The 22165-nt window shown below is 41.7% G+C and overlaps 1 protein-coding gene across 1 annotated transcript in view; it reads left to right on the top strand.

Annotated features, from left to right (window-relative positions):
• Positions 1–22165, top strand: part of LOC138968802 (uncharacterized) — a 98372-nt gene that overhangs the window by 47992 nt on the left and 28215 nt on the right. Inside the window, exon 6 of the mRNA XM_070341447.1 lies at positions 8790–8896. Within this exon, the coding sequence (XP_070197548.1) occupies positions 8790–8896 (107 nt within the window). The remainder of the gene's footprint in view (positions 1–8789; positions 8897–22165) is intronic.

Raw genomic sequence — 22165 nt, 5'->3', positions numbered from 1 at the left:
ACATTATGTTATGAAAAATGAAAGTTGTAGAGGACAATGTCTGTTCATATTGTAGTAATAGCGTTGATTATATAGAACACTTTTTTCTCTTTTGCCCAGTGGTGATTGAGTTTTGGAAACAGATAGAATTTTATATTTGGGTACATCTGGATAAACAAATAGAGTTAACAGTGCACGAAATTATGTTTGGTGTTAAAAATCGAAAAATGCAAGCAACTCTGTTGAAAGAATTGAACCGTATAATTTTGGTTGCTAAAATGTGCAGAAGTATTTATAAAAAAAAAGGCTTCAGTGCCTCTTTTTGTTTTATTCGAAAAGCAATTGCAGATCAGAAATATAAAATTATGATTTTTGAGTCACTTGAGAAAAAGTGACTCTATGTAATCGGTCAGTGTTAGTCTGTCCGGCCGGCCGGCCGGCCGTCCGGCCGGCCGTCCGTAGACACCACCTTAACCTTGGACTTTTCTCGGAAACTATCAAAGCGATCGGGCTCATATTTTGTTTAGTCGTGACCTCCAATGACCTCTACACTTTAACGATGGTTTCGTTGACCTTTGACCTTTTTCAAGGTCACAGGTCAGCGTCAAAGGAAAAATTAGACATTTTATATCTTTGACAAAGTTCATCGGATGTGATTGAAACTTTGTAGGATTATTCTTTACATCAAAGTATTTACATCTGTAGCCTTTTACGAACGTTATCAGAAAAACAAGGGAGATAACTAGCCTTTTCTGTTCGGCAACACACAACTTAACGTTGGGCTTTTCTCGGAAACTATAAAAGTGACCGGGCTCAAATTTTATGTGAACGTGACTCCCAGTGACCTCTACACTTTGACGTCTGCTTTGGTGACCTTTGACCTTTTTCAAGGTCACAGGTATGTCTTGAATTCTTCAGGTATGCATTGTGTTGTGAATAGCAATTTCTTCCTGTCCATCTGATGCCTCATATAATATTCAGAACTGCGAAAGTGACTCGATCGAGCGTTTGCTCTTCTTGTTATTCCTCTTTTTTATTTTGATTTTTCTATTCTTATTTCTTTTCTTTTTTTCTCTTTCTCTTCTCAATTCTAGATACGGACCCAAAGTTACACCAAGATGTATATAGTGGATGTCATACTGTGTTTGTATGTGTGTGTTATTACATGGGTGCAACTCTGCCGGCTACACGCCGGCAGCCGGTTTTTGGTTTCATCGGCTGCCGATGTTTTTGTTCCAGGAGAGTTTTTTTGTTTTGCATTTTAAATACTAAAAAAGCTGGACCCCAACTTTTGCCGGTTTTTGGAATTTTCCAGGTTGCACCCATGTGTGTATAATTATACTGATATGCATTTTAAATACATATTTCAACAGCAAAAAAAACAAAACAAAAAAACAAAACAAAAAAACAACTACGGATGTTCAGAAGTGCTGAAAATGCGAAAGCTCGATTCAAACATGTTTTCTTGACTGAAACAACCCGAATTAACCCGGCAAGTCATTGACTGCAGGAAGTTAACTTGGCTTTTTTAAGCCCAAAATCAATCCTCAAAGCGAAATCTGTTCTTCAGATTTTATCTTGGAGCAAAATGAATGAAATCGCCTAAAAAAATAAGAGAAAAAAGAAAAAAAAACATACACACACCTCTTCCCCTACCCCAATCCCACCCACGAGCTGATAGTGCTAAAGTTAGTGAAGGCAAAGTAGTGTTGAAGGCTTTTTTTAAGTGTAAGCTGCAAAACTTTGACCACCCTCCCTCCAGCTTTTCCTCCCAACTCCATTCCTCCTCCCCTCACGCCAAATCCAATCCATCTCCAGCTGACAGTGCAGAAGTGAGTAAACGCAAAGTTGGGTGAAGATATTTTTCCAGTGTAAAAAGAACTTTGACCATAACCCCCCCGCCCGCCCCCCCCCCCCCCCCCCCCCCACACACTTCCATTTTCCATCTACAACAAATGATTTTTGGCTAAGGTCAAGATTCTGCAATTTCTGCGGAACAGTAAGTTGCTGTACATGTGAGAAACCTTCAATAGTGTTATCAATTTCTTCCTTTTTCCTTCTCTTTTTCAGCGTCTTCGAAATACTTTTTGTTTGTGTCCAAAGCTTCATTCGTTCAGCGCACACCTTGCTAGGTTTTGTGTGGGTAGACATTTTTTTCTCGGTGGTTACTTGCAACTTTAAAACGTATTCATAAGAAAGCAGTTTTCACGAGTGGATTGTGACCCTCCTTGTTTTTGTGGTCTTCTTTGTTCTTCATTTCTCTGTACCACCTTAAGACACGCGTGAGTTTCACGCCACGTTTAACCACTTAAGCGGGTGTGGTCACCATTTGACGACACAAACCGACAAAGAGAACCGGCACAAGAAAAGGTTTACCCCTGTTTACCTACCACTGTTTATCTGCAGATTAGAAGGAGATTTTAAAGGAGGTACACGATACTTTTTGTTAGTGTATTATGCGCAATAAGATGCGCAACGATTTGGCATTTCACCTGGAAAAATAAACTACACCAGTGAGCGCTGTGACTTACTGATATCAGTCATCACGAGAGAGAGAGAGAGAGAGAGAGAGAGAGAGAGAGACAGAGACAGAGAGACAGAGAGAGAGACAGAGAGAGAGACAGAGAGAGACACACAGACAGACACACAGACAGACACACAGACAGACACACAGACAGACACACAGACAGACACAGGGACACACACAGACACACACAGACACACACAGACACACGCACAAAGGGAGAGAGAGCCATGCCCGTGGTTGTGTTAGTGTGTGTGTGTGTTAGTGTGTGTGTGTGTGTGTCGATGCTTACCTACTAAATATGTCCAGAAAACATTGGGTTAGAAAGTGTGCTTTATTGCGTCAATGAGACTCATTACAATCTGTGATCAACACTATGCGTTGCAACCTGCTGGCACAATGGAAACAACAGGACAGGGGTTTACACCATGTGTTTGAGGTTGGTATTGTGTGTGCGGATTTGTATAACACTACTCTCACTGGTTCAATAACATTCTTGAATTCAAAGGTGATTGCAATGGGGGTGTGTGTAGGGGGGGGGGGGGTTAGAATGCTTTTGGCACTGTATCTGAAGGGTCGTTGTTTTAAATATACATTGTACGTGTCCCGACGGCTTTCTCGCAGTAAAAACACCATCTTTACCACGCAGATACCTCGCGTTTAATGGGACGGTGTAGGCTGATGTCCAGTGGAAGGTGCCCAGGTCAAGATAGTGTGGGCAGATAGCATTCAATCTCTTTGACCACTGATGACCGAAGTAGACCTTCGTGGTAGTGGACTGCTTCATTTTAGTCCGCTTGTGTGATGACCCTCTATATCTCACTCCCCTCCCTCCCCGCCATAGCCACCACCGCACACCTTTGTATTCTAACCCCCCCCCCCCCACAAAAAAAAAAAAAAAATCAAGCGGCATTCCTATGGTTGTTTGGTTGTTGAAGAGTATTCTCCCTTGAGAGTGAGTCAAGTGCACGTTGGTCGGATGAGAATGTAGGTGTTTTGTTAGGTTACTTCGTGATTTAATTTGTATCTGTTGTTGATTTTTGAAGAGCAGGCAGTTCCTGTGTGTTTTCATTGTGCTTCAAGCTACATGCGAGCACATGATTGTATGACCGGCACGGTTGGCCTAGTGGTAAGGCGTCCGCCCCGTGATCGGGAGGTCGTGGGTTCGAACCCCGGCCGGGTCATACCTAAGACTTTAAAATTGGCAATCTAGTGGCTGCTCCGCCTGGCGTCTGACATTATGGGGTTAGTGCTAGGACTGGTTGGTCCGGTGTCAGAATAATGTGACTGGGTGAGACATTGAAGCCTGTGCTGCGACTTCTGTCTTGTGTGTGGCGCACATGCAGGCTTTACTTCTTTTATCGTGTACATGTTATGTAGATTCTTAACAGGAGCACACCGACACGGTCTGTTCAGGGTTGGCAATAAGTTACGTCAGCAAGTGCATGCGTAATACGGTACGCTTTGCCATAGCATATCACGACTGATTTTAAAAGTGGAATAGAGGGATGGTTAAGTAGCTTATGTTCACATGAAACCTCATGGAAATGTAACCGTTTGAACGCGTCAACATCACAATACTTATCTTTTCATTTGTGTCGCATGATATTTTCATTGCTACTGATATTTTTTTTCTTCTCATTTGTAGATACAATTTTGTGAATTGTGATTGCTAACAGTTCCATCATTTTAGCAGTAAGACGCGAACTGTATGAACTTTTGGTCTGAAATCTGGTTTCCAACTATAGTTAGTTGCTTGGACTGAGCTTTTTGTAGAGGGCCTATACTGTCCAGTTGGAAAGTTTGTCGGCGGCATTTGGAGTTGGTGCAGAGTTACCTGTAATAACCGTACTCTGTAAACTGAAGTGTTCCACTTTTGAACACTTTTTTTTATTAACCAGTTGTGAACGCTGTGTGACGAACTATGATATTCTACGGGAAAAAGTAGCACACAGGGTAAACACTATTACCTTGTCTGTTAGTTTTGTTAGTAGAATCGATATAGTATTCACACAATGTTCAAAACTGATCACAAAAAGTGTTCAAAAATGGAACACTTCATTTTACAGTGTAGGAATGAATTCTGCTGATTCCCATCTCGCCCAGCTTGAGTAAGGGCTTAGTGTATCTTTGAGAGGGATATTACACAAATAAATGTACGTATGTGGTTAACCTACATCATTAGAAATGTCAGGAAAAGCAAGACTGGCTTGTGGACATTTCCTATTCAATGTCGATGAGGCGTAATGTATTGCGTACCACCGACTCGGTCGATTATGTATGGATACAGCTCAGTGTATACAGCTGTACAGACGATTTAAATGCACGCCTGTAGCTAGGCTGAACGACGCTTCAACCGTTTGCACTGATCTCACACAGCTTCATTCAGTGATGAATTTGAATTGTGTATTAAGTTTGGATGTCTGTTATTGTGTCATGCACGGTGTTACGGATGGTATTGTAAGCTAAGGATCCAAGTCTTAGTGTCGTCAGCTTGTCCGAACACCTTTTTTTCTCTTCATGTCGACGGCTAGATGTTCTTGTCTTGGTGTCCATCGGGCGGTTGAGTGGACGTTACATGTGGCTTCTTGGGCTTTTTTTCTGTTTCCAATGTTATTGTTTCCCAAGACGCCGTGTGCATTCAATGGGAATTGCTAGCAGTGTCGTTTCGCCGTCAACGTGAGAGCAATACATATTTCTCTTTTCTTGTTGATACAAGCTTTTTAGAACTTATTTTAATAGTGATATACCTTGTAAATAATTTTAAACATGGAGACTGTCGTGTGCAGGGAAAAAAAATGAAAAATACTTGCATGCCAAAGGTACCGGATAGCTATATCGGTTGAATGGGTGTTAAAAACAATAAACGTTTAGTCATGTTGATAACTGGGGATATCGGTCTGTCTCTGTCTGTCTCTGTCTGTCTGTCTCTGTCTGTCTCTGTCTCTCTCTGTCTCTATCTCTCTCTCTCTCTCTCTCTCTCTCTCTTTTCACCCTACAATCTACATTCAGTAGCCTCAGCAGCTACAAGGAGAAGGTAAACCCGAACTGTGTGGTGGCGCAGAGCAGCCAAGAAGCAAGACGAAGGCGAAAGTCTGATGTTATCTGGGGTCCTCGGCCCGAGGGCGCGGTGAGCGTATAGTCCGGTGATTTTGGCCGTCTCATCAAAGATGTTGAGCTGTGATTGACCCGTCCTCACTGACTGCAAGTGCTTGTCTATCACCGTCTTCATCGCCAGCTTCTCTCTGTAACACAGGGGGATACTATCACCTCCCTGTACGGCGGTTCCTATCAACCTCAAAGATGATGTGATAATAGAGTTTTAAGATGAGGTGATCAGGCTGATGATGAAGTGACGTTCAAGATGAAGTTGGATGTTTCTTTCCCGCTGCGTGTGTGTGAACGTATGTGCTTCACACGTGGACTTGTCTGTTCCGGAGCGCGGATCTTCCTTCGTCAAAATCAGCAGACCGGAGTAAGCTTCTAGACTGAAGTTTTTTTGTTTATACATGTCGTACTTGCGAATAGGCACGATTGAGGACCGGTGAATACGTTCTTCTTCGGAGGATTTGGTGTGACACTGTGAATGTGGACGATTTTGACAGGCCAGCTTCGTTACAAACTGTTAACTCCGCAGTAGTGTGCTGTTGACATTTCAATTCAGAAGGCAGAAATAAGCACATTGCCGCAGTAGCTGGTGTGATTTCTTGACAGTCGGGTAAGTTGTTATCTTGGCGTTCTTCTGGGTTTCTGACAAACACGCTGTTATCTTGTCTAAGGTAGTAACTGGTGAAGCGTAGTTTTGTTTGTCTTTTTGCTGTTATTACCTGCCAAGATTACTGTTGTTGTTGCTGCTTATTTTCTTTGTTTTTGTATGTTTTTAATTCATACAAGCTGTGACAATAAAGGATTAAAACAAGGTAACCATAGGTATAGCTCACATGCGAGCTGATCCAAATAAGGCAGGTTTATATACATATCGTTGGAATCTTAGCGGTACCAGCTGCATAGGCTTTAAGATGTAGCCGATCTCCCGGAATGCAGGTTGGCCAACACGTTTGATGGGACATGATGGACTGTAAATTCACTGGTTTTAATGGACTCTGTAATGCGGGAACAGTAGCCGTATTGCCAATCATTTCATCACTTAGTTATTAAGCCGTTCCGTTGGAAAGCAAGAACAGCTGGTTGTTGGTTACAGCAGCTGTGTTCAGATCAGTGTCTCAAGAGGTAAAATGAATTCAGTCCGCAGCATAAGGCGTAAAACGTTTATATACATGTACATGTATGTATCCACCGGCATGTGCTATTCTCTTGCTCTCTCTTTCTCATTTTTTCAAGAGGTAAATTTGAATTCATTCTGCAACACGAGGCGAAGAACGGCAATATATTTACCTGCATGTGCTCTTCCCTTTCTCTTTCTCTCTTTTGATTCATTTTGCAAAGAACTCGGGTTGAGAGGACGCCAAAGGAAGAGCAAAGTTTGTTCCTCAGTGTCAGCTACACCTGGCACGCTTTCTGGTTTTCTAAAGGCTTTACCTGCGGGGTCTCTGGTAAAACTGTCACTGCGTATACCATGCGTATTAGTTAACGTACTCCGTGGTTTGTTTGTAAACACAGACACGCGAACATACGCAGACATACCCACACACATAATATGCACACGCACATATGCGCACGCACGGACACGCGCGCACACACACACACACACGCACGCACGCACGCACGCACGCACGCACACCATCACCCTCGTCTCAATTCTCAGTTTATCTGAAAACACTTAGTCAAAACTTCATTACATGTAAAAACAATAGAAGGGTTACATTTATGGTACGTTTAATTAAATGTGGAGAAAACGAAACATTCAAAAGACCTTTTTTAAAGTGAAATAGAATTTAAAGGCATAAAATGGGCATATCCTGGCGACTAAAAATACACGCAAGCAACACGTACGTACACATGTTCTCGTGTTCACAGCGTTAAGATGTGGGAAGTGTACATTTATATTACGTTCCTGTCAAGGAAAACCAGTGTCCTTGTCAGATGGATTTGTTTCAGTTTTACATGTATATTAAGATTGAACCGTTAAAGCAGATTGCCTGTGAACATGTTTTCTATTTGTAATTGTGTTTCATCTTATTTATGGGCTATGGCCTAAAATAAAACAGTCCTGAGTCCTGAGTGTTCACAGCGTAAAAAATATATAACAGTTTATACGGTCGATTTAAAACAATTGAAATTTGTTTGATAAAAAAAAATGTTAATGGCCATTCTTGCTACAAATCTGGCCTTAAATGCGATTCATCGTAAAGAATGGCACCGATTGAACACTGATTAAAAAGAGTTAGAACTTGTTTTTACCCGAGGTAACGTTTAAGACTGAACGCATCTCGCGCTTACATCTCAAAAGAACGTGATCGGAACAACAAGTAGATGAGAAGGACGCTCGTGCTGTACATGATGACGACGTGTAGCACGCCCTGCGCACGTGCTAAAAAGCATATTATGTTATGTTATATATATATATATATATATATACAGCCTCGGGATAAAGCGACGTCTTCTGTTCAATTTTAAGGTGATCGAAGGTGTCGATGAAGTGTCAGTGTACATCTGAGGGTTGAAGGCCCCCTACATTAATACACAGCGTATCCAAGGGTTCAGCGGCCCTTAAATGAATACAGGATTATTAAAGCTTCTCTCTGCTATTTGTAACCGCTGCACAGGCTTAGAAACCCGCCTTGATGAAACCCCAGCGTGTTTTAATGCTGCCCTTCCCGCCTTCATTCGTTATAATAAGAAGACAAGGACACGTGAACACCGTTATCCAAAGATGTGAGGGCTAGCTGGTTACTGCGTATACTCGTAATATTTGTTGTACCTCACATTAGTTCCACATAGAGATAACCATATTAAATCATGTACGCGAATGCAGCAATCCACATCAACTATTGCACACACAAAAACCAGTGTTAGACGTTGAACAATGACATAAAACGTTCTTCAACAAAGGAAGGCATTCAATCCAAATCAGAGCAAAACAAACATTATTTTCTCAAGCGTGAGAAATGACAGCTGGTTGTGTATAAAACAGACGAGACACTGCAATATTGTGAACATTGAAATACATGTGCTAAATAAACTATTGTCGCTGCCCTACACGCCACCAGGCGTGAAAGGCATACGGGAAATAAACTATTATAGACTAAGCATCTCACTGCATACATGCAAGCACGTCTCACCGTTAAGATGTTGCTGAATGCGTGTGTTGGTGTGTGTGTTGCAGGTACAGCTGGATGAGGACAGCACAGCACCGCTCTACCATGGACACATCCAGGAGCTGAACGAGCCCAAGGGACCCGTCATTGTCTACATTGAGGAGCTGGGCGAAAAGTGAGTCTCTTCATTCACATGCTGTGTATTACGTGCAGTGTGCTTCTACATGCACATTGACGCTCACAATGAACATTATTGTGGTTTATGTCTTCGTTATTATCAGCATTACCGTTGCTGTAACTTGTTATCATCATCATCATCATCATGTTGTCGAGTTCCATCGACAAATCTGTCGTGCAATGATACTTACATTGCCCCTTCCGCCCTCTACCCCCCCCCCCACCCCACCCCGACAAAATGTTACGAGGGAGAGAGAGAGGGGGGGGGGTGCAGTAATACAAGACAAATCTGTTCATTTTTACCATCTGTTCAATGACCAAGATACCCAGACCAAAAATGGCGATTTACCAAAGACAGGTTATGTCTCCTTGTGAGTGCTTGGCGCCCTTTTACACAAAGCTGCTCCCATTCCCTCAATGTGCGTTTTTTCTTTATTTACTTTTTTCTTCATTTTTTGTCATTCGTGTAAGGAACAGTGTTCAACATATAAGACATAAGGAAGAAGTACACGTGTTTGTTTCCAGTGGGCTCTCTTTGTCAAGACCAGCAGTTATATATCGACAGCTGGACCAAAACTCTTGTGTGTCCGTTTTAACAGTCGCCCTCTGGGTCTTGATTATGAATAGTATCTTCATGCTGGATTCGTCATTAGAAGGAAGAACAAAAGAAAAAGAAAGAAAAACTCCCCAACATAAAGACAAATTAAGATAAAGACAATTTTCCGTTCCGCTGGACTGCTTCACCTGTAGTTCCCTACTTGGTTTCTATACTCAGTCGGGATTTGCATTTCAGGCGACTTTCGGTTCTTTCAGACAACAAAATAAAAAAAATAAAAAATTATATTCTCCTATGACATCTGTCCATATATCCATAAATGGTTTACAGAAATTGGAACAAAAAATATGTTTTGGAATTATCGAATGTTCAAAGATATTTTTGCATGTGAAGACTACGTCACACACCTGCCATATCAGCAATGTGTTTCAATGATGAAGTTTAGAACATTAAACAACAATTTGCCTGTACAGAAAGAACGTTATCTTAACATCCCGAGGTCAGAAAGAACTTGCACCAAATGTGTATCGCATGACATAGGTGATGAATTCCATTATTTATTTGTCTGTGATTTTTTCAAAGAAGAAAGAGCTGAGTTGTTACCACCTTACTATTGGAAAAAACCTAATGCACTTAAATTTAAAAAGTTGTTTGCTACTAAGAAAAAGAAATTGCTAAAGAATATTTTGGACTTTATTAATAGAATTTGTAACAGTTTTTCATAATTTTTTTATTTTTTTATTTTTTATTTATTTATTATATTAGCATATATCATGATTGTATTGATTGTATTTATTGTTCAAAATGCCCCCATGGGTTATGGACTAATAAAACTTGAACATTGGTTTAAACATAAGTTTATTTTAACAAAGGTTACAATCATGACATGTATACAAAGTTCACAGAAACAGCAACAAGCTAGAAGCTTATAGTGGTGTTCCTGCATGACAGGACAACATAAGGCGGTAACGGCTGAAAAATTTGTCTCAATAAACCAAATCTATTAATAACGTAATGAACGTTGCATAATGATGATAAAGAAGACAGTAAAGGAAGGAAGGAGGGAAAGAAGATGAATAAAAGAAGAGGGATGGGTAGGAGATGTGCAGAAGTTAAAGTTGTTGTCCGGCTTGTAGAGCATTTATTCTGATTTACCCAAAGCGGCCTGAACGTTTAATGAACGAGTGTACGGTGGAAGAAAATTTTCCTGTTCATTTTTAGGATTACGTTCAGTGTATAAATTGGAACAGAGCGATATGTCTATGTGAAAAAGCAACTTTAAAAGAAAAACAAGAAGAGAAGTAAATATAAACAATAAAGAAAACTCGCAAAGACCCAACAGAAAGGAGAACAGCAACAATGAAGTACGATCACAGGACAACTTATGACTTTATACAGAACACAAGTAAGAAGGAGAGGAGGAAAGAATAAAGAATAAGTCAGTTTTCAGACAAAGTAAAGTAAATGGATACGATGGTGATAGAATTATCAGGTAAGTGAATAGGTCACACGAATGGCTGTGAAGACATTCTACGTCAAATACACAATATTGCATGTGTTATACAGCAGGGTGAATTATGAGTAGCATTTGAATTATTCACAGCTATGTACATTTGAGTATTAAATTATGAACACAAGAGTTGGACGACGTGGTGTAAGTAAGTTTAGTTGATGTAGCCTGTACGATCATGAAAAATGAGAAGGTAAAACGAAGCGAGCATGACAGGGGTGAAGACATATAAATAAAAGTACATGCATTCACTATAAGACTATATATACTTGTATTACAACGATGTTGGCAAAGCTTTGGATACATTACATGTTAACAGTGCATTGACACAGCAAAGTCGAATCTAAGTATTGAAAGCAATGAAGAGATTCGCACACAGACATGCGTCGAAACACGACGCATGCCCCCGGTCGTTCACATGCACATACACACTCATTCGCTCACACACTCACACACACACACACACTCGCACACAAACACGCGCGTGCGCGCACACACACTCCACCCTCGCAAACACACACAAACGTACACACGCTGGCACTCACACACCCTCACAAACACACACACGTATCCGCTCACACACAGCGCACGTACACATACTGTATCATCAGTTCCGATGTCTGGAGTGCGCATATACCATAACTAGAATGAATACCCGCTTCGCCGGGTAGCCGGCTTCGCCGGGAAGAAGTACTTAAATTCGTACGCCGGCTTCGCCGGGTCCGAACAATAGACCCGCCAAGCTTAGGTCCCTCCCAGATTCGTGGAATGGGAACAGCACGAAAATGATTTAGTGGCCATAATGCCATTCCTGACCATATCGAGTGCCATTCTTGTCGACGAATGTAACCGTGTTAATCACCTTTGGAGGCGAACTCCACTCAAACAGGATTGAGCAATTTAGAGCTTATCTCCAAGCCCTTTTGAACTGTTATAGCTTCTCAAAGGAAGGCCAGTGCATACAAATACACAAAATCCGCCAGACCACATCACAAACAGAACTGAACAATTCACAGGTGTTGCCCACATGGAGACACACACACACACACACACACACACACACACACACACACACACACACACACACACACACACACACACACACAAACACAGAGAAGCCGTATATATAGAGAGATAGATGACAGTGTATTTTTCGCGTGGCTATAAATTGATTCGACCTTTGCACTTTTACAGTGAGGATAATTTACGGGTCCAATTTACGTTCTGGACACTGCGGTGACCTTCTAAAAATAGTAACAGAACGCCGGGAATATCCGAAGATGCCCCCTCATACTATAGTGCACCATACGAAGGAAGGGAGGTAAACGCTGAAAACATGGAGAAGATAAGGAAGAGTTATGCCGTAGTTGATCCCCCCAAAAAACCAAAATCGGTTTGCGCTGCGCGCTGAGAGCACGTATTGAAATATCTCATCGACCAGATTTTGTGCAGGGTGTATCTGAATATGGACACCAAATTTGAAGCAGATCCATCGAGAACTTTGGCCGTGCATGGCGATCAAACACACACACACACACACACACACACAGACAGACAGACAGACACAAGTCGTATATATATATATATATATATATATATATAGATAGATAGATAGAAGCAAGACTGGTGTCAGTTCAGTTTCTTGGCACAGTGGCACGTACTAACGCGTGGTCAGAGTGGAGAATGCACGCTCTATACACTGACCTGGGGAGTGGGGGAGGGGTTACAGGTATGATTCATAGGCACATGCACGTTGACTATGAGAAATGATCTGATTGTGGCAAGATGTTCACCTAAAAAAAATATGCGACGTAAAGTTCAGTATTTGTCTCTTTATGTGTTGTATTCTTCATTTTCCTGCACACACACACACACGCGCGCATACACGCGCACGCACATACGCACACACACGCGCACACACACACACACACACACACACACACACACACACACACACACACACACACACACACACACACACACACACACACACACACACACACTTAGATGAATTGTGACGTGACCGTACAGTTAGTGAAGGAGAGAACTGGCACCAAGGCTGGCACTACACCAAGGCTTCCTGTTCGCGCATGGTTGTGATGCGGTTTACTGTGTTGCGTTTCTTCACAAAGACGACTCCGTCTCTGCACCAAGTGTCGTCCAGCGACTTGCTCACTTTCAACTGGCGAGCTTTACTGGCCACGGCGGCGCGCGTCTTGGTAAGATCATCGTTGATGAAGATCTTCGGCGCGCCTCGGGCCCCCCTGGCGTCGCGGGAAGGGAGCGCGGGCCAGCTGACGTCTGGGAAGAGCTTGCTGGAGTCCACGTCGCGCAGGTTCCTCCGGGCCATCATCAGGGTCACCTTGCTGCGGTAAGACGTCAGCTTGACGATGATGGGGCGCTGGGAGGGCTGGCCAGGGGCAGGTTTCCTCCCGACGCGGTGACTCCGGTCGATGTCCACGTCCTTCAGGTCGACTCCAATGCTCTTCGCCACAATCTTGACGATGTTGTCTGTATTCTCGGACTCGAGCTCCGGGATTGGACTGATCCTAATGCATTTACGTCGGCTATACTGCTCGAGGTCGTCGAACTGCTCCCTCAGCTGAATGATCTCCTTGTCCTTGGCCGCTAATATGACCCGGAGGTCGGCTATCTCCTTCCTGACCTCAACCGCCAGGGCCTTGGATAAGAGTTCTATCAGTTCCGGATCAATAAGTGCATTCTTGAGCTGTTCTTTTAGGTTGGACATATCTGGTGATTGTATGGGGGCGTCCAAAACAGTGCTGTTCATGTACGTAGGGTTAATGATTGTAGTTTCTGGGTCTGAATCAGACATGAAGCTATCACAAGGTCGCTTTGCCTCACCGTCGTCAGATAGAGGAGATACAGCAGGTCGTTTGGCTGTCTCACGGTCGCGGTCGCGGTCCGGTGTCGACATAGAGAAGGATCGTACAGATATTCAGGTAATGTTTTCAAAAGAAAATGTTAACAGCAGACGCCACTGTGACACTGCAAGAGTGTTGCAAGGGTATTGTCCACAGCTGGCGACTGAAAACCGTGACACGTACGAGCGTGAGTGTTGTTTAGCAATGGGTCACTAGGTCACACTGTTGACAGTGAAAGACGTGAAGCGTGCAGTGGTCTGTCAGGGGCGGATCAGTTGCTTTGTAAGGGGGGGGGGGGCACTTTGAATCGAAAGTGAATGTGATGGGCGCGAAGCGCCCGAATTTGCTAGGGGGATCCGGGGGCATGCCCCCCCCCCCCCCCCCCCGGAAATTTTTTTTGTCCAAAGAAGCAAAATGGTGCCATCTGGTGCCATTTGAACTTAGAAATGGTCATAGAATCAGCATAGAAAAATCTTTTATTTTTCTTCTTTTTTTTTTTTTTTCGTCCGCCCCTGTCTGTTACATTGCACGAGCAATATCTAATCTAAACATGACAGTTCATTCTTGACCCGAATCAGTTAAACTTCAATTCGATTTTAGACAAAGAACACTCACTTGCATCACGTCAAAAGTCACTGAGAATTGACCACATGTGTAGGACGTTTAGATGTGCACAATATCAGAGTCCATACTGCTTCCCTTGCGCTGTAGTTTAACGAAAATCCTCACAGTCATCGAGCTCCGTTCAACCAACCGCCATTGCGACCTTCACCTTGAACATTAGCATTAGCATTAGTCTTGTCGGTCTGTCTGGGCGTCAATTTTGTTCCAGCTGGTTAAGTGGTGAGGTATATAGGCAAGAAAGCCCAAAAATGCTTGGGCGTGGAAAATGCGATGCAACTGCACTTTTAAGTTCATTGCTTATATGCGCCGCAGCTGTTCCCACTGTAAATGTAGAAGTTTGGCTGAGTTAATGATGCAGAACATTGGTACGACTTCTGTAGCTCTACTTGATTAGTGCATACGCCTACAATTACAGTGGAAAAGGTTTGAACAGATTTATCCGCTGCAGTCTGTTGGAATAATTGTGTGGACTTCTCTTTTGTTCGTCCGTGCATCCCGATTATGCTATTTCTTACACCATACCTTAGCATATACAGTGGAACCTCCCTTTTAAGAACTCCAACAATCTGAAAAAAATTAAGTCTTAGAAAGGAGGGAGTCTTAAAATGGGGTACATTTACAGAGGTTATGAACAGAAAGTATGAGAAAACCGGGTCTTGGTTTAAACAAGTTTATTCAATAAATTCCATTGGTACTATTACCGCATACATGAAATAAGGAACATGGAGCACAACAAGCTAGGCTTATGAGCGTACTCTTAAAAGCAAATGAAATTTGGCGGACGATTTTAATATAACAAATTTGAAATAATGTCAAAATAATAATGGTAAATTATGGTAGACAAACATGTAACAATAAAAGGAAAACAAAACAAAAAAAAACAAAACAATGCTAAACTAACAACAATACTTACACGCGCTCGCACACTCACTCGCACACACACGCATACAATGACTTCCACATGGTTGAAAATAGAATACTACCAGAACAAGGAAATGTAAACAGTACTGCACATGGTCGTTTCGAACATGGATGAGATAAATGCATTCATTATTCAAAACGTTTGCTTAGTAAGATAAACCTGAATAACTGGTCAAATATCAATCCATTTTCGCTGTCTGACTTGTCTCTATTGCCATACAGAAAATCATCAGCGGTTAGCAAATCATAGTTGGGCAGTGTTGACAAGGTGACTTCACGTATTTGAAGAGATAAGGGGCAATGAAAAATATAGTGCTCCGCATTTTCAACAGGATAACCACAAGTGCATGACGGGTCGGGAATTAAATGTCTGTCAAATAGATCACTATTTAGATTGCTGATCCTCAATCTCAGTCTGCAATGGATAATTTCTGATTTTCGATCAGATGTGTATCTATACGAGGGAACAACAGAATCATCAGAACTAATACGTTTTTTAAATAACCCAATAGAATCAAGTTGTTTTACAGTATCTTACCGGGTCTTAAAGGGATAAAGTCTTAAATTGGGTGGTCTGAAAAAGGGGGGGGGGGTACGCGGTTGAGCTTACCAGCATGGTGGGTTAGTGGGATGGGTCAGCATTAGAATTGAATTGAATTGAACTTTATTTAACAATGATTAAGATTTAAGGCTACGCCTTTTCTTACAATCTGTCCTTGGGACGCACAGACACACAATGATAAAATTGAAAATTTAAAAATTAAAAAGTTAAAAAGTTTACCAACAAAAGCAAAGAGGGAGGGAGCTCTTACCCTCTTTGTCAGAGAGAAGGGACACTGGTTGAAGGTCAGGACAGTAGCCATTCTTTCTCTGCTGGTTGTTGCGCTAAGGGGCTCCGCTCACATATGTAAATTCAGCAGGACCGACGACTCGCTGCAAATTATCCCAGCGCGCTACACGTTGCATGAAAGGAAAACAGGCCAAGTACTCGTCATAATCCCTATCACGGCATAAATAATATGCAGTGTGTCGTCTGTGCCGCTGAAACTGCGCAGGGATATTCTGCCCATAACAAGAGTGCACATGTATGATCCACCTTCTAATTGTATTCGCCAAACTGTTACATTCAGTATAGTACTCAAATGAAACGTTACTCTCCACTGTGTGTGTGCTTTCGTGGGCGACCATGAATTAAGGCTGAGGTGGGAACGACGGGGAGGTGGGAGGGAACTTGCAGGGATGAAGGGGCAGAGTTTCAAAAGCTCAAGATTCGTTGCCACTCAACGTCCATTATTTCAGTAGCAGCAGGTGGTTTGTTACATTTAGTCAAGTTTTGACTAAATGTTTTAACATAGAGGGGGAATCGAGACGAGGGTCGTGGTGTGTGTGTGTGTGTGTGTGTCTGTGTCTGTGTCTGTGCGTGTGTGTGTAGAACGATTTAGACCAAACTACTGGACCGATCTTTATAACATTTGACATGAGAATTCCTGGGAATGATATCCCCGGACTTTTTTTTCTTTTTGTCGATAAATACTTTGATGACGTCATATCCGGCTTTTTGTAAAAGTTGAGGCGGCACTGTCACACCCTCATTTTTCAATCAAATTGATTGACATTTTTGTAAAGCAATCTTCGACGAAGGCCGGACTTCGGTATTGCATTTCAGCTTGGTGGCTTAAAAATTAATTAATGACTTTGGTCATTATTAAAAATCTGAAAATTGTGATAATTTATTTTTTTATATAAAACGATCCAAATTTACGTTTATCTTATTCTACATCAATTCCTGATTCCAAAAACATATAAATATGTTATATTTGGATTAAAAACAAGCTCTGAAAATTAAAAATATAAAAAATATGATCAAAATTAAATTTCCGAAATCGATTTTAAAACAATTTCATCTTATTCCTTGTCGGTTCCTGATTCCATATACATATAGATATGATATATTTGGATTAAAAACACGCTCAGAAAGTTAAAACAAAAAGAGGTACAGAAAAGCGTGCTATGCAGCACAGCGAAACCACTACCGCGCTGAACAGGCTCGTCAGTTTCACTCCGTTATGCACAAGCGGCGGACTACGGTCATTGTGAAAAATGCAGTGCGTTCAGTTTCATTCTGTGAGTTCCACAGCTTGACTAAATGTAGTAATTTCGCCTTACGCGATTTGTTTTCTTTGTGTCGTGCAATGATACGGTATTCTACCTCTTTTTTTCTTAAGTTTTCGACATTAGAATCATAAACTAAAGAAAAATGATATAAAAACGAAAACCACATCAACAGCGACTAGAATTCAAGATTCAAAATATAGTGTTCGTTTTTCACGTCCCCGTTGCTGCGCGAAGTCCGTGAAGCAATTATGTGGCGCCCCCAACAGTTTTAGCCACGGCGTTTAAAAGACGTTTCGATCCTGTCGCGGGCAACAGCCGGGCTCCCATCGATCCCCGATGGCGCAGCTGGTGACGGCGCCCCGCTTGCAAATCATGTGGCACGTCGTCTTCGCACGCCCAAGCAAAACGCCCGTGGTGTGTGTACATGTATATACTTTGTGTTCTGCTTTGTCCCTTTTGTTGTTCACTGTCTCAGATCTTCCGTCAGATATCGCTGTTATATCCACCTGTTCAGTATTGTTCACTAATCCTTTAGTATTGTCTGCTTGTTCAGTATTGTTCACTGATCATTTAGTATTGTCTCCTTGTTCAGTATTGTTCACTGATTCTTTAGTATTGTCTACTTGTTCAGCATTGTTCACTGTCCCTAAACACCACAAAATGCCCAAAGTCGAAAGATGTAGTTCAAACAGGGGAGTAAAACGGAACAGCCGTTTTTGTGTGCCTGTGTGAGCTCAGTTGCCGACTGAGACAAACTTTCGCATTCGGTTTTTCTTACCTCGTAACTTCACACTGAATACCCCACTTCCCCTCTGAAGTATTGATGATCGACCCATGGCACTAACATTCATGTAGTCGTTTATAACTGAGGTTGAAAAATTCGCTTCATGACGAGACAAGTATAAATGCCATTCACCCAAAATGAAAACTTCGCTGCCGTCTGCTCTCGTTGTACGGATTAGCTGTTCTCTTCTCCTCCCCTTGTTGCATCCTAGTTCTTCAGTTGTTTCTAGTTTTCCGTTGATGTTGTGTTTTGGTCTTCTTCATAAGAAGTCTTGTTCAAAATTAAAAAAACTCAAACTTCTTTTTGTTGCATACGAATGAACTTATGAAAAGCTGTTTAACAGCTGTGTTGTCAAATCGAGGTTTTTTTTTCTTCCAAAGTCAGTGTGGCGCCTGCGCAAAACTAATGCGCATAAGCGGTCGCAATATAACCTTCGTGGTTGAAAACGACGTTAAACACCAAATAAAGAATGCGCATAAGAAACGGCGTCTGCTATCAAAACCTGAGATCAACGCATCGACGCAAAAACTGTCATTACATTTTGTCAAGTTTTGACTAAATGTTTTAACATAGAGGGGGAATCGAGACGAGGGTCGTGGTGTATATGTTTCTGTGTGTGTGTGTGTGTGCGTGTGTGTGTGTAGAGCGATTCAGAGTAAACTACTGGACCGATCTTAATGAAATTTGACATGAGAGTTCCTGGGTATGATATCCCCGGACGTTTTTTTCTTTTTTTCGATAAATGTCTTTGATGACGTCATATCCGGCTTTTTGTAAAAAAAAGTTGAGGCGGCACTGTCACACCCTCATTTTTGAGTCACTTGAGAAAATGTGACTCTATGTAATCGGTCAGTGTTAGTCTGTCCGGCCGGCCGTCCGGCCGGCCGGCCGTCCGTAGACACCACCTTAACGTTGGACTTTTCTCGGAAACTATCAAAGCGATCGGGCTCATATTTTGTTTAGTCGTGACCTCCAATGACCTCTACACTTTAACGATGGTTTCGTTGACCTTTGACCTTTTTCAAGGTCACAGGTCAGCGTCAAAGGAAAAATTAGACATTTTATATCTTTGACAAAGTTCATCGGATGTGATTGAAACTTTGTAGGATTATTCTTTACATCAAAGTATTTACATCTGTAGCCTTTTACGAACGTTATCAGAAAAACAAGGGAGATAACTAGCCTTTTCTGTTCGGCAACACACAACTTAACGTTGGGCTTTTCTCGGAAACTATAAAAGTGACCGGGCTCAAATTTTATGTGAACGTGACTCATTGTGTTGTGAATAGCAATTTCTTCCTGTCCATCTGATGCCTCATATAATATTCAGAACTGCGAAAGTGACTCGATCGAGCGTTTGCTCTTCTTGTTTAATCAAATTGATTGAAATTTTGGCCAAGCAATCTTCGACGAAGGCCGGACTTCGGTATTGCATTTCAGCTTGGTGGCTTAAAATCTAATTAATGACTTTGGTCATTAAAAATCTGAAAATTGTAAATAATTTTTTTTTTTATTAAACGATCCAAATTTACGTTCATCTTATTCTTCATCATTTTCTGATTCCAAAAACATATAAATATGTTATATTTGGATTAAAAACAAGCTTGAAAATAAAAATAAATAAAAAGTATGATCAAATTTAAATTTTCGAAATTAATTTAAAAACACTTTCATCTTATTCCTTGTCGGTTCCTGATTCCAAAAACATATAGAGATATGTTTGGATTAAAAACACGCTCAGAAAGTTGAAACGAAGAGAGATACAGTAAAGCGTGCTATGAAGCTCAGCGCAACCGCTACCGCGCCAAACAGGCTCGTCACTTTCACTGCCTTTTGCACTAGCGGCGGACTACGTTCAATTTCATTCTGTGAGTTCCACAGCTTGACTAAATGTAGTAATTTCGCCTTACGCGACTTGTTTTGTAGGTTTGGAACAACAAATCAAGGTCAGAACAGCAATATAATCGCTATTGTGTTTTCAGCGTGGCAATAGGGTCCGATATTTAGACTCGAACAAGTATAATGCGATTCGTCTTCGACTCGTCGGCATTATACTTGTCTCGTCTAAATATCGGACCCTATTGCTACGCTGAAAACACAATAGCTGTCAATGTAGTAAACCTATTTCATCAGACCCTCACACTTAAGCATGACCTCGACAACAACAAAATAAGTAAATACAGGGTGACCAAAAAAAAAAGAGTACCCAAACAAAACGTCATAAATTGAACAAAAATAAAGCAATCTCCATAAAATTTATTTAAACACACAAGTAGCCTCTGCATGATTTGCACAGAAAATTTTAGTGTTCTAGCTTGTCTTTCAGGAAAGTTATGCTCATTCTACAGAACATGCTCCAAATGGCCTCCGCGCCGCTGCAGGCAAACTTGAACTCGCCGCGCAAAGTTATCAATCACCCGCACACACTCCTGTTGCGAGATTCCGCGAATGGTTGTTGTGATGGCTCTCTTGAGTTCTGTGATTGTCTGTGGGTTGTTCCTGTAGACGTTGTCTTTCAGGAACCCCCAAAGATAGAAATCTGGGGGATTTAAATCCGGGGGAGGCCATTTGGAGCATGTTCTGTAGAATGAGCATAACTTTCCTGAAAGACAAGCTAGAACGCTAAAATTTTCTGTGCAAATCATGCAGAGGCTACTTGTTTGTGCAGAGTCTCTGGTGTGTGTAAATAAATTTGATGAAGATTGCTTTATTTTTGTTCAATTTATGACGTTTTGTTTGGGTACTCTTTTTTTGGGTCACCCTGTACAAGCTTTTATATATAAAACAAGTCGCGTAAGGCGAAATTACTACATTTAGTCAAGCTGTGGAACTCACAGAATGAAATTGAACGTAGTCCGCCGCTAGTGCAAAAGGCAGTGAAAGTGACGAGCCTGTTTGGCGCGGCAGCGGTTGCGCTGTGCTTCGTAGCACGCTTTACCGTACCTCTCTTCGTTTTAACTTTCTGAGCGTGTTTTTAATCCAAACATATCATATCTATATGTTTTTGGAATCAGGAACCGACAAGGAATAAGATGAAATAGTTTTTGAAACGATTTTGGAAATTTAATTTTCATCATAATTTTTAATTTTTTAATTTTCAGAGCTTGTTTTTAATCCAAATATAACATATTTATATGTTTTTGGAATCAGAAAATGATGGAGAATAGGATGAACGTACATTTGGATCGTTTTATAAAAAAAAAAATTTTATTTACAATTTTCAGATTTTTAATGACCAAAGTCTTTAATTTTTAAGCCACAAAGCTGAAATGCAATACCGAAGTCCGGGCTTTGTCGGAGATTACTTGACCAAAATTTCAACCAATTTGGTTGAAAAATGAGAGCGTGACAGTGCCGCCTCAACTTTCACGAAAAGCCGGATATGACGTCATCAAAGACATTTATCAAAAAAATGAAAAAAACGTCTGAGGATATCATACCCAGGAACTTTCATGTCAAATTTCATAAAGATCGGTCCAGTAGTTTAGTCTGAATCGCTCTACACACACACACAGACAGACACACACACACACACACACATACACCACGACCCTCGTCTCGATTCCCCCCTCTATGTTAAAACATTTAGTCAAAACTTGACTAAATGTAAAAAGAGGTATGATTGATATAAAAACATGTATTTCTTTTTTCTTCACGGATGCCGTCAGTTGTCCGTCTTAATAGACACGCCCCATTCGGACCTCCGTGCAACACTGAAAACGTCGGTAACTCCCCGAAACTTGCAACATGTGTATAGTACAACCATCCCCCCTCCCCCTCATAACTACCACCACCACCCCCGCACCACGCTTCAGTCCCACGATTACCCCCCCCCCCCCCCCCCCCCCCGCCGCCCCACATCTCTTTCCCCC

This window comes from Littorina saxatilis, linkage group LG6 (genome assembly GCF_037325665.1).
Source record: "Littorina saxatilis isolate snail1 linkage group LG6, US_GU_Lsax_2.0, whole genome shotgun sequence".
NCBI classification, from domain to species: Eukaryota; Metazoa; Mollusca; class Gastropoda; order Littorinimorpha; family Littorinidae; genus Littorina; species Littorina saxatilis.
Note: the sequence above shows the minus strand (reverse complement) of the source record. Positions and strands in the feature narration are given on the sequence as shown.